The sequence below is a fragment of the Molothrus aeneus genome, chromosome 9, assembly GCF_037042795.1.
Source record: "Molothrus aeneus isolate 106 chromosome 9, BPBGC_Maene_1.0, whole genome shotgun sequence".
NCBI classification, from domain to species: Eukaryota; Metazoa; Chordata; class Aves; order Passeriformes; family Icteridae; genus Molothrus; species Molothrus aeneus.
The window spans coordinates 5,688,354-5,701,149 of record NC_089654.1 but is presented as its reverse complement, the minus strand read 5'-3'; the positions used below and the strand labels follow the sequence as shown (position 1 = coordinate 5,701,149).

Sequence of the window (12,796 nt, the reverse complement as noted above, 5' to 3'; positions counted from 1 at the left end):
AGGATTTGCCTTGCAGTTTCTATGATTTGGGAATAGAAATCAGCATTTTCCTGGATTTGGGCTGAGATGAGGACTCACATGCTCAACACGAGCAATTATTTTAAAGTTATTGGAACAAAGAAGGGTAATGAACTGGTGTTCATTGTGAACTAAACCTTTCTCATTACATTTTATCTAATGAACAAATTTCTTTGCAATGTAAAAGCAAAGTTAATCCAACCTTTATATCATCCTTTATGAAAAGAATATTCCAGCCACTAGGATTAGACTTCCAGATTAGTTTTATCTGTTAATATGACTCATAAACCAACTTTTTTTTTTCCCTCTTGCATCAAACATGACATGGTCCTCTCCTGCGTAGGACTGTGCTGAGTTCAGGCTACTGATTTTGATTTAGCCTTCAGATCATATGCTCAGGAAGCAGAACTGTTAATTAGTGTAACACATATGTACTGGTGGCCACTGCAGGATGCAACTCCTACCCACATATCTGCCATCATAGCATCATCATTGCCAAGATTTCCCTGAATAAAACTAAACAGATTCTTGCTTTTTGGATGAATAGGCTCAAAATTAGAGCTGCACTCTTGTGAAGAAAGCACTTCAGGGACATGAAATACAAATGTATTTGGCAATAAGAGATGTAATTCCTTGATTGTTTCAACTCTAGGAGCTCTAACTGTTGAAAGACAGACTACCCAAAAGATAAACATAATTACAGGCCAATTCTTGCTCCTCTGCCAGTATGATGTGAGATTAGAAAGAAGAATCAGAGCCAATGTCTCCAGCTGAAGTGCAGAAAGAGCACCAGGACAAAGCTTGTGTGGGTGTGCACAGGTATCCTGCAGTCCAGCACTATTATTAAGCTTTAGTTTTAATTACCCACAAATCTTTGTATAAAAGCAGCTGTTTCAGAGCCCTCTCCCAGCCCCCTGTGAACAATGATCCCTTGGGGAGTGAAGGATGTGTCTGTGTGGGGGTGGGAATGTGCTCATCCCTCTTGCTCCTCCACAGCAACACTGCAGGAGTACCACTGTTGCATTGTCTTGTTTTCAGCTTGTGCTTTCATTGTGTTTTCCACTCTGCTTTAGAGAATAAATTATTCATGGAACACTGATAGGGACAATTTCTCTGAGAGGAGGATCAGCACAGGGCCACCCCCAAAGCCCCACTCGGTGCTGGAAGCTCCATTTGCAGATGTGCCACCCATCCTCCTTTATAACCTCAGCTCAAGAGCCAGCAGCAGGGAAGGTAAAGCCATTGAGCCCCCATGCTCTGCAGGTAGAGCCCTGGCACAGCTTGGGGCAAGGCTTTGGGGCTTAATGCTGGATTTACACCGCGACTGTCTTACCTTAACCTAAGTTCACACACTGTTTAATTATGTTCAATTACAACAAGCATCCAATGTATTACAAATGCAGCTACCTTCACTTTTCCTGTCAGCATGCAATTAAAAGTAACTCCCAATCTCTTTTCCTTCTTGCCATTTTGTTCTGAAGGAACTCAGGACAAATATGATTATGGGCTGAGATTTTTCCTAAATAACAATGGGGATTTTTCTGCAAATTACTACTGCTTTTGAAGGAGCTCTAATACTTTAAGCAGTGATAAAGTGGCAGCTGTACATGTTTAATTTCTGAGAGGCACAGCATAATGCACAAGCATTAATCCCTCCAGCTGTCCAGTAATTAAACATCATGTAAAGCCCAGAGGATATCATTGCTGTGCTACCTTATCTTATTTATGAAGGACTTGCATTTGTTAAATTTAGCAATTCTTTTTTTCCTTCTTGGAAATAATTGCAAATTCTTCCACCATGGCAAGTACACTGAAGCTACAGCTACCCTTCATAAAATGCCAGGAATTTCAGACCAGTCATGTTTCTTTTCATCACATACTAAAATAATGAATAATGGCAGTGGATAAATATTTCTTTTACGGGCATGACTGTGATGCTATGGGTTTTAAAACTGGTGGGTTTCTCAGGGAGAATGCATGGCAAAATCTGATCCTTTGGGTTTGATGTCCCTCTGAGCTGACTGAGGGACAGCACATAATGAATGTTAATTCATTAACAGGCAGTGAACAGAACTAACTTTGACAAAAGCACACATTAATCAAACTGCAATGAAAGATAAAATCAGTGCTACATTATCACCAAGTTAGAAGGTCTCAGTAGGATCAGTGGAGATCTGGAATGGACTGGATCAGTGTGGTCAAATCCCAGCAGGGATCACTGGAAGTGTGGCTCATGCAAAATGCAGGTACCTTCTACTGCACAAAAGAGTGCTGGGACAACATGGTGCTCTTTATAGTTACAGGACAATGATAAAACAATTGAACTGTCAATAGAAAGGTCACTTCATGTGAGCACAGGTGCAGGAGCAGAGTGGGGAAGGTGACTTTAAATCAGCTTTGCAGTTTCCCTCCTTCAGCTGGTTCATCAGCAGGTGGATCTGCTGGAGGGATGAAGAGCTTTAGCCTGCTTTAAATTCTGCCTTCAGCCAGTGGTTCTCAGCTGACCTGAGGGCTCTTAACCAGGGCACTGGCAAGAGCTGACTCTTAAGTTTTCTGCACTTGGACCTTCCAAGAAAAGGACCCCTCACTTGGAGGGCTGCTGCTTTTTTGGAGAGTAACACATGAGCCTGGAGCTGTGCCAGGAGGAGTGGGAAGTTCACCACCTGAGATCCTGTAAATGATCTATTTACATGGGAAAGCCTGTGAGCTGCCATGGCAAGGACACAGGGTTCCAGCTGAGCACACCTATGCTTACTGTGGCTTCCCTTAGGAATTTAAAAAACCTTTATCCAGTCTGTTCACTTTTAATCTGGCTTATCATCACATCATAAGGCTGAAAATCTAGAACTAATTCTGAGATATATGGTCAGCAATGAAAAGCCTGAAGACCAGGGTCCAAAAGAAGATGCTCTGGGTGACAAGGTTGTCACTGGCATGAGGCTCCTGCAGCAATTCCTGGCTCTCACCTCAGCCAACTGCACAAGGTTAGTGTGAGTATGTCCACTGCCTGCAAAAGTTCCCCATGATCACTGTGTCTGTGCTGTAGTTTAGGAGGATAACCATGGATAAATAGCTAATTCTGCTACCAATATATCAATGAATTAATTTCACTGCATCTGACTGTGGGGAAAGGGGAAACTGGTGCACTTCCAGCTCTTCATTTGCAAGACACAATTTCCATATTGAGTGCAAGCAGTGGTTCAGGTGAGAACCAGTGACACAGCCAGAAGAGATGGGGCCAGAGCCTTGTGAGCATCCCAGAGTCCTGTCAGGAGAGACCTGTGTGCACTAAAGGGGCTCAGTGCTGTTTCAGCTGGTACAGGATGGCAGCTCCTCTCTTCCAAAGCCTCTCTCGAGTGCTCTCTGCATTCCTGAGCAGCTGACAAAACACTGCTTACTGTCTCCCTCAGCAGAGATTTAACAAGTTCTGCAGTAGTTAGCCAAGCCCAGATGGACCCTGAGTTGTGTTGCTTTAATTACAGCCTCTCCTATTTAACTTCTCTTTTAGTCTCCCTAAACTCAGTCCTAAGCTTCTCCAATCCATTGTGACAAAGGTTGGGTGCACTGGGAGCAGAAAACCTTCATCAGGGAAATAAGGAGGCTGCCAGCACCTCCAAGCCAGCCAATTCAAGGCTACTAACCCTGACCTATGACTACAACACACCTGATATTGTGAAAACTCAAATTACTTGTGCTCCAAAAACTGGAAAAATAGTATTTTTCTTTTTATATGGTCTTATTTTAAAAAGGAAGATATCTGCATTTTCAACAATTGTTTGTGCACTGGAAGTCAGTAGTGTTCTTAAAGCCTGTCTGTTGGAAGTCAATTATTTAGGCAGACAGGCACTTAACTACCTATGTGCAAGGATGAATATCTGCAGCTAACCCCTGGTGCAACTACAGCCTGTGCAGACACAAATCTGGATCCCTGACCACTGGTGCTTTATCCATTGCAGGTGAAAGAATTTCAGTTTCCATTGCTTCCTTGACAAGTTCTTCCACAGGCTGAAAATCACACCTTTGTCTCCTTGTTCAGCTTCTCTACTTTTGTCCCCAAGTCTCTGAAGAGCTGCTTTGTGCCCCCAGTGTCTGCACTGGAGAGATTTCACATGGATTCAAAAAGCAATGATACCATTCTGAGAGGAAAAATCCTGCAAGAATTGCAAGGTTCAGAGCAGTAGCTGGGAAGGGAACTGCTGGAGGAGGAAGAACCATAAGCCACCTACACTGTTCCTACAGTTTTGGATGATTGTACACCATGATCTTTACTGTCCTCTCCTGCAGGAGATCCTCCCCTAACTTGGGCTGTGAACATTCTGACACAGGGACAGGTTCCTGCACAGCCTCAGCACAACCAAACTTTGCTCCTGGATACCAGCACAATCTTCTAACTGGTACAAACTACCAATGCAGAAATGCAGGCATAAATAAGGTTCATAAAGTCCATATTAAATCCTCTTGAAGAATTATAAATCCAAGAGCCAGTTATTCCTATCAAACAGCAAGGGTATACACAGTTAAAACATTTTTGAAGTGTCACATGAGGTTGCAGCAGTAGGTTTATTAACATGGATTTAGAAAGAGCTTAGGGGTTTTTCTTCTGGATGCCCTCACTCACACCATCTTCAAGTCATCATCCACTTGTTTATTGCACATGCAGTCTCTCACCACAGAAATTATTCTGAGCACAAATAAATCCCCTTCCAAACATTTACCCAGCAAGATGTGTTATTTATAGACAGGCTGGTCAGCTCTGTGAGGAGTGCAGCCTCTGTGACAGGGTGCTGTGCTCCAAGGGGCTGCTGGTGACAGGCAGTGCTGAAGCTTCTTATAAAATGAGAATAAAAACTGAGTGCAGAGATTAAATTAACAAAACAAATAGAAGAAGGGGTCTGAAGTGGTCAGGATACTGTGTGCTGCTGAGATAAGAGGAAACAGAGAAAGGAGGATTCTAACCAGAGAAGAAATGGGAATGTTAACAGAGTATCAGTGGATAGGCTTAGTGAGGTTTATCAGATTTGGATAAGGAGAGGATAGCTATCAATCCTCCACAGCTCCCTGTTGAAACAGCTCACACAATTGTTCTCATCCATGAGGAAAAGACCTTCATTTGACAGGGAACCTCCCTGAAAGTGCTCCCACCACAGCCATTCAGCAGTGCCTCCTGTTTCCCTCTCCAAGTGAGTCTTGACCTCTGAAAGATGCTGGGTTGGGATCTTAGGACTGAAAGCTTTTGATGTTTGCACCCACCCAGGGTGCTCCAGGTTTACCTGTTCCCTATCCTCATGCCCATCCTACAGCCAGACTCAGCAGAGATTTCCAGTGTGTGGGGACAATGCTCAGTCATTAAAAATTGGTTGAAAGCCACTAATTCATTTCTCACCAGTTACCCAGCAAGCATCAAAATGTGGTAATTTGTCCTTGGATTAAATTTTTTTAAGGTTTTTAAGAACCTGCACATGCACTAAAACTGGAAGCTAACTATGAGTAAGGGTGCTGAAACATCCAGAGCAGAAACACTCAGCTATTTCCAAATCCATTAATAGCATCATTATGCTGAAATTATGTGGCATTCAGAACATATTTACATGCATTTTGGGGGTTACCTAAGGCTTTGAAAAAAAAAAAAACGTTCAAAGCAATTTCAAGTAGATTTTTATTATAACTAAAAGACTCTGTGAGACCATTCCCACTGGTGTGAGCAGCAGCATTAAATCAGGGGAGGCAGCCATCAGTGAAAAATTGTTCTAATTTCACAAAAAAAATCAGGAAAATAGCAGTTACAATTATCTTCTGAATTTGTCTCTAATTCAAGCCTCCCATTCAAAGAAAAAAAAATGTACATGCTAAAGAGAAAAAACTTAAAAGTTTCACATGGAAAACCAATAAAAGGAAAAAGAAAAAAAGAATACACAGAACTTAGAAAGCTTCTTAAAAGCCTGGGATCATTTGCACACAACAAACTTAATAAGAACAGTATTAGAAATCAGAAAGGTGATTTTACTTCTGCACAGACTGGCAAGACTGATACTCCCTAAATTCTGGTGGTCTGTGTAAAAAGAAAGCTAGAAAACCAACTGGAATACCAAAGGGAGCCACAAGAATGAGTCAAGCATTCATTCAAAAGAGAATATTTGACATCAAGAAGCATAAAGAACCAATATATTTGGTCTACCAAAAAGGCAGCCTGAGAAATAGTTTGACCACACAGTGCAGGAGTTTTCAGAGACTGAAAACACTGTTAAAGGGCTCTTTCATTCAGCACAGAAAGGCCTAATAAAAGGCAATGGCCATTTAGGGACTGAATTTATAACAGTTATGGGTACAGAGTACATCATTCTCTCTCTGTCCCGTGAAACCAACAAGCCATCAATGTCCAGGCCCATCTATTCTAGCCCAGCAGAAGCCAGCCTGAGTCTGTCCCCAGTCTGCACAGGACACAGCAGGAACCTGCTGAGCTACCACACAGGAAGGTTTGAGCCTTATTTAACTCCTTTCCATATCACCTGGGTGTTAACCCTAATAATAATACCTAATTAATTCTTCACAGAGTTCATGCAATCTGCAGCCAGCCCCAACTGGAGAATCCTTCTTTCCTCCCTGGTTCTAGAAGTCACCACTTAGCACTGCAAAGCAGAGTGAGTTTGTTGGCAGGAAAAGCCATCCCTTTCCATGCCATTTGTAACAGTCCCTCCAGGACTTTTATAGTCCTAGATGGAGATGTTGCATCTGTATTAACTCACCAGGAGTGCAACCAGCCTCATCAATTCCACTTTCACAATCCTTCTGCCCATCACACCTCCAGGACAATGGGATGCACTTGTTGCTTAAGTCTCCACAGCTAATTTTTTCAGATGGACACACTTGTTTGGCTGGAAGAAAAAAAACCAAAGAAATAAACAAAAGTTAAACATATTTCTAAACATTTCTAACATTGTTTATGCTGTTAAAGTTACTTTGACATACTAGAATGAAATCCCAAGTGAACCTGCTGCCTCCTCAACCAGGCTGCCCTGGGAACGAGGCCCCTCCTGTCCCTCTCAGCCAAAACAAACTGAGAAAGTTGTCCCCACAGACAAACAGGGATTCCAGCTGGGAACTTGGGGCTGGTTGTTGCAGGGAGGGATGCTCAGTGCAGCACCAGGCTCTGCCTCCCTGCCCAAGACACTGAGCTGGAGCTGCTCAGTCACTGCCCTGCACACAGCACGGCAGCTCTGCACAAACCCCTCCAGCCAAGCCAGGAAAAAGCAATTCCCTCATTTTAGTACAAGGGTGTATGTCTAGCTTTGGCAAGGCAATTTCTAAACATAACGATCTGGGCAGATTGTGGTCAGCAAAGCTGAGGAAAAAGCAGCAAGGACAAGCAGGAACTTGCAGGTATTTAACAAATGGAACTGTAACTGCGTAAATTGAGGCAACTGTGATGTCAGACATGGAGACATAGGAGCACCTGCAGAAGCAAAACCCCAGTACAGGCAAGAAGACAACTATGAAAAAGAATCTGCCAGATTTATCTGGAACCAAGTAAGCTGTGAAGCTCATTCTCTCATAACTAGTTTGCATTGCTAAAATTCCTATTTTTTTTCCTTCATACTAGTGTAAAGAGCAACAGATCTACATTTATTGTGACAAGGCTGCTGAAATGCAAAATGTTCCACGATTTAAACAATTGTTTAGCATTCTGGAATCATCATCCAGTTTGGCAGGATTTGCTTATTAAACAGATTGATTTCTCTCTTCAAAAAATGACGTGTATTCAAATATTTCTTCCATTGCTATTAATGATAATAATGCTGTGTATGGCTGCAGGTCTACTGAGCAGGTGGGAACCTAGATTCTAAATTAAAACCTTCACATTACCCTGGCCTGGTAAAGGTATTTACACAAAGTCAACCAGCTTCCCAAGTGCTGAGAGGATGAAAATGATACCTCCCCTTCCACCTCCACGAGGAGGCTGTGAAAGGGCATCCTCCAGCCCCAAAGCATCAATCAGCCACTTGGAGAGCAGTGCCATTTAATCCCTGCATTTCTGCCTTAGCGCCTTCAAGTGTTAGTAGAAGCAGTTTTGAGAAGCTGTGGGCAACCAATACATCAAGAAAAATTAGGTCCTGCCACATACAGACAGTTAATAACAGATGTAATGGAGTTTTATAACCCTGAGGCATGACAGCATTTCTGTTGAAATTTGCTTGCTGAATACCTAAATAACATTTATCAATGTTGCATGGTTACAGGGGGGAGGAAAAAAGGATCCTTACTTAGGCTTTGGGATTATTTTTCCAGCAAATTAGCAATAAAAAACATTGGAAAGGCTTCCCCACAAGACCTCACTATGGTCAGTGTATTTACCAACTCAGGCCACATCCCGTGTCCCCTCTAAGCTGCAGGTTTTGTACTGCCCAGCTACACTGAGGTTTGGATTGCATTGGCATACTGGGAAAACTGGGATACCAAAATGTCACGGAGACATTTGTTAACCAGGTTATTGGTCCACATCCCCCAAAAATTGTTCTAGTTCTTCTTGCTCTGGCAATGATAATGGAAAGGAGAATTTGTTTTGATGCCAAGTAGGACCAGGTCTTCCATCCTCACTGTAAATCTCCACTGAGAACCAAGTGGGTCAAGACAAGACAGGTAAGAACATGTTCCACACACCTGATTTTGAAGAAGGTAGGATATAATCATAAAATGGTATCATCACACAGTGGGATCATTAACCAGCAAAAAGGTTATTTACTGGTCACAGTTTAAATTATGGGAATTACTTTTGCTTGGCTGCTGTGGGCAGATGCTTAATAGTTTTGGGAAGCTGAAAGGTTTGGAAAGGTATGAACAGAAGGCTCCTATTTATGGAAAGTAACCTCTGTGTTAGTCATCTCCCTGACAGAATAATTACAGACATTTAAAATATGTAAATCAAAGCTTGAACTTTCAGGGATGCAGCAATAGAAGCTGCTGTTGGTCACAGTTCATCAAATCTCTGTGTTCCAGTGGTTTCTGCACCCAAGCAATCGTTTCATGGAAGCCAATGACTTGTAAGCACTGGCAGCTAACAGAGAGGGGATCTTGCACAAAACTCAAAGCAAACCTTTGGTGAAAACACACCTGCATTTCCAGCAAGTTGGGTGTTTTCCTCCCCCTCCCCCAGGAGACTGCAGATGCAAGTGGAGTCCACGTTGTTGTCCACACTATTAAAGGGGCTTTCAGCAACTGCAGTCCAGACTCAACATTTCTGTTTCTGTGCACGGCTTACACAAACCCAGGCCCCTTGGGCTGACGTGACCAAAATGTTTTACTCCCTCCTTCCCTCTTTGTGCAGGCAGAAAGGAAAGGGTTAGTGCTGTGTGTGATGGTGAGTGCTCTTACCCTGGATGCATTCTGGACCAATACAACTTATAGCAAGATCTGCCTTTTCAGAAAAGCACCATTAAACAACTTGGTTGAAATGTCAGACACATCAAGACCAATTTATCACAATGAACTGCAAATGCCAAGGATGGACAACAATGCTTTATTTATAAGGAGACAAGAGCAAAGAAGACAAGAAGGTTCCATTTACTCAGTACCGCCAATGGCACATTCTTCTTTCTCTTTACAGGAGGCTACAAAGTCTTTCAGAGCACCACAGAGCCTAACTGGCGCCCCACTGTTTGCTTCCTCTTGTGCCACTGCTGTGCTTTTCAGGCTCCGGACATCATGTATATTCAAGAAAGCCCAAGAAAACAAAATTGATTTACTTCCAGAAGACCATTTGTCAGGTTCTCACCAAACAGGTACTCTAAGAGCATACACAAAATGCAATTAAGCAGCTTCTGCTGGTGGGAAACCCACAAGACTTTTCATCAGCAGACTGAAAAGAACGCCCTTTGTGGAAATACATCATCCTACAGGTCTGAACAGCTTCTCTATCTCTGCTGAAACAACTCCCCATCCTCTCCAGACTGCCCCTTGTGCTTTTCCCTGGTTCTTCAGAAGCTCCAACCCAAAACATTTTTTCTACAGCAGAGAAAACTCAATACTAAAATGGTTTCATTATTTTCTGCCATGCCAATGAACTGTTCCCACAAATACTTCCACTTTTATTATGGAGTTAAAAATTCTTACCTCCCTCTTTCCTCCAGCAATGGTTTAGTTGTCAGCTTTTTTTTTTTTTAAAGGAATGTTTTTTAACAGGGATCTCCCCTCCTCAAACACTGCCCTTAAATCTTCTTTTGTCACAACTGGCAGAACTGCCTCAGAGATGTACCAAGAATGAAATAAGTGTTCGTACCTGCCCAAGTACAGGACTAGAATCCAGTTTATTTCCAGAGAAAACAAGCCAAACTGGTAAATGAGCAACTGTTCTGCAGAGAGGAGGGGAGCTGACAGGCAGAGATTGCTTAGGGAAATTTAGAACTCAGAGTTCTCAATCACTGAAGATTTGTGATTCAGAAAAAATCTCAGTCACAAGTTTGCATATATTGTTCTTTATATATATGTGTGTATGTGTGTATATGAATTTATATCCCCATCTACACTTACTACTGACTTAAAACCCAAAGTTTCCCTTTGAAGTATTTAAGGTGCATAACACAGTTAAAATCCATCTTCTGATTTAAAATATTGTCACAGCTGAAGCTGTAGCTGACTGGTACTTTCCTTCTCTTGCCCCTTCTCCCAGCTGCAGGTGGCTGTGAGGAACCTCTGCCCCATTGACCACAGCTGACTCTGCAGCTCAGGACAGGTCACTGCTGTTTACTTTACTTTGATGTGTCTCAACCCTTCAAGACACATCAGATCCTGGGTGTGATTTTCTAAGGTGTGTTATATCATATTTGATATACTTATCTCCCTGATGCCCTGCTTGTGACACGTTGTGATCAGCAGTGTTTGTGTGGGCACAGCAACATCCATGGTGGGTGATTCCCATGTCCTGGAAGTTTCTCTGGCCCTGGTGCACAGAGCCCTGTGAGCACACAGGGATCCCCCAACCCTCAGCCTTTGCTGGGTGCTTGAGTTTGGATCTGGGCATCAGCAATTCACAGAGACAGAACACACTGGGGAATGCTAACCAAAGAACTGCTCCCACTAAGGTCAGGAGCTGCACTGAACCTTCTGTCATGTAAAGCAGCACAGTACAAGCATCAGCCTGCTGGGATAGCAAGACTTACATGAACTTGTGACTTCTGCAAAAGCCAATCCAGCAGCAGTACTTGGGTTGCTCACCAGATCTGTATTACACATGCACTTGAGACCTCTGAGAAAATGCAGGCAGCTCTGCAATTTCAGTTGAAAGCAGCCCAGGCCAAAACAAATGTCATGATTAGTGGCTTAAGTGAATTAAGATTACAGCAGTGAGAGTTGGAATGAGACCAACCCACCAGCAATGACGCCTCTGTTGACAGAAGCAGCCCCATCCATCTGCTCCCACAGGAAACTCAGTTCTGGTCAAACTGGGGCAGGCTGACAGCACCAATTCCCAGGGCTGGGAGCTTCAACTGATGCTGCCTGACTCTACATTTGTGAGTGGGTAAGTATTCAGGCTGATGTGCCATAGCCTTTGTGGCAGCATGCAAAGGCACAGAAATAGTGAAAAATCTATTTGTCCTGCATAAAAAGATAATTAACTTATGAGCACTGCCTTTCAACTTTCAACATAAATTAAGCAGCTCAAAAGACAGATTAGGAAAGGTGACTAAGGAACTATACTGTAAAATGTCAGGAACAGTATTAACAATTGATATATCTGATAAATAGATTCAGTGGTGTGATTTGTTTGATGATGACTTATGTTCAGAAGTTCCCAGGGGAACAGAAGAGGATTTGCACAGATTTCCCTCCCCACTGCACAGTATAGTCCTTTTTAACTCTGTTCTTGTGTGCTTGTAAGAAGGGTTCCTCTACAATACCATGTATTAGGAGTCTCTGATGAGTCCCCCAACTCCTCTACCTTGAAACTGGAGGGAGAAAATAAGCATAGCACACAAAGGGTTCAGCCTGTCTAAAAGAGATGGGTAGCAGGTACCTCACTTTTGTGCAGATTAGCACATTGGTGATTACCACCTCTGACATCAGAGTGAAATAATCAGGAGTTCAAAATCCCAGGATGAATTCTAATTACTGAAATAGAGACTCACTGTCAGAGTAACAGGGAGGTAACTTTTACAGGAAAAGTGTGTTCCAAAAGCACAGACACTACAACCAATCTCAAGTAAGGAAATGATTCTCTGGTATCATGGCAGTAGTTGTAACAGGTGGCATAAACTGTATTTGAGCACGGTGCAAGGAGGTGGTAAGAGATCTCTATAGCAGGCTGCAGACAAATGGCACCAGCTTTAGGAAATCTCCATGTCTCACAATGTGAGCCACCTGCATGGTCAGGAAGAACCCAGGTTCAGAGCTATCCTGGCACCCTTGCAATCCTGAATACTGTCCCAGCCCAGGACAGGCAGCTGCACAGAAAGGACTGCTGCTCTTGGGCTCCCAGTGCACCACCTTATCTTCGATTCCTGATTGCTGTGTCTTACTCATCCACTTCAAAAATCAAAACTAACATCAAACTTGGCTACAAAAAGCATTTCCTTCCCTCAGTCTGACTGGCAGGACTTCAGCTGATTTTGTATTCCTGTAAACACAGCAAATGCTCTTTTGCTGCAGTCATCTGAGCACATCTCACCTAATTCATCTCAGAGCTTCTCCACATACTGTTCTGATGGCACTTCTGTTCTCTACTTGATATGCCCAACAGGCCCTGCTGCTGAGAAATAAAGTCCTTAAATTCAAGTCAGTTGGCTTTTTT

The 12,796-nt window shown here is 42.9% G+C and overlaps 1 protein-coding gene across 2 annotated transcripts in view; it reads right to left on the bottom strand.

The window, feature by feature from the left end:
* Positions 1-12,796, bottom strand: part of LRP8 (LDL receptor related protein 8) — a 170,856-nt gene that overhangs the window by 31,162 nt on the left and 126,898 nt on the right. For both annotated transcript variants that reach the window (XM_066555469.1, XM_066555470.1), the window contains exon 4: positions 6,762-6,890. In XM_066555469.1, coding sequence (XP_066411566.1) covers positions 6,762-6,890 — 129 coding nt within the window. The remainder of the gene's footprint in view (positions 1-6,761; positions 6,891-12,796) is intronic.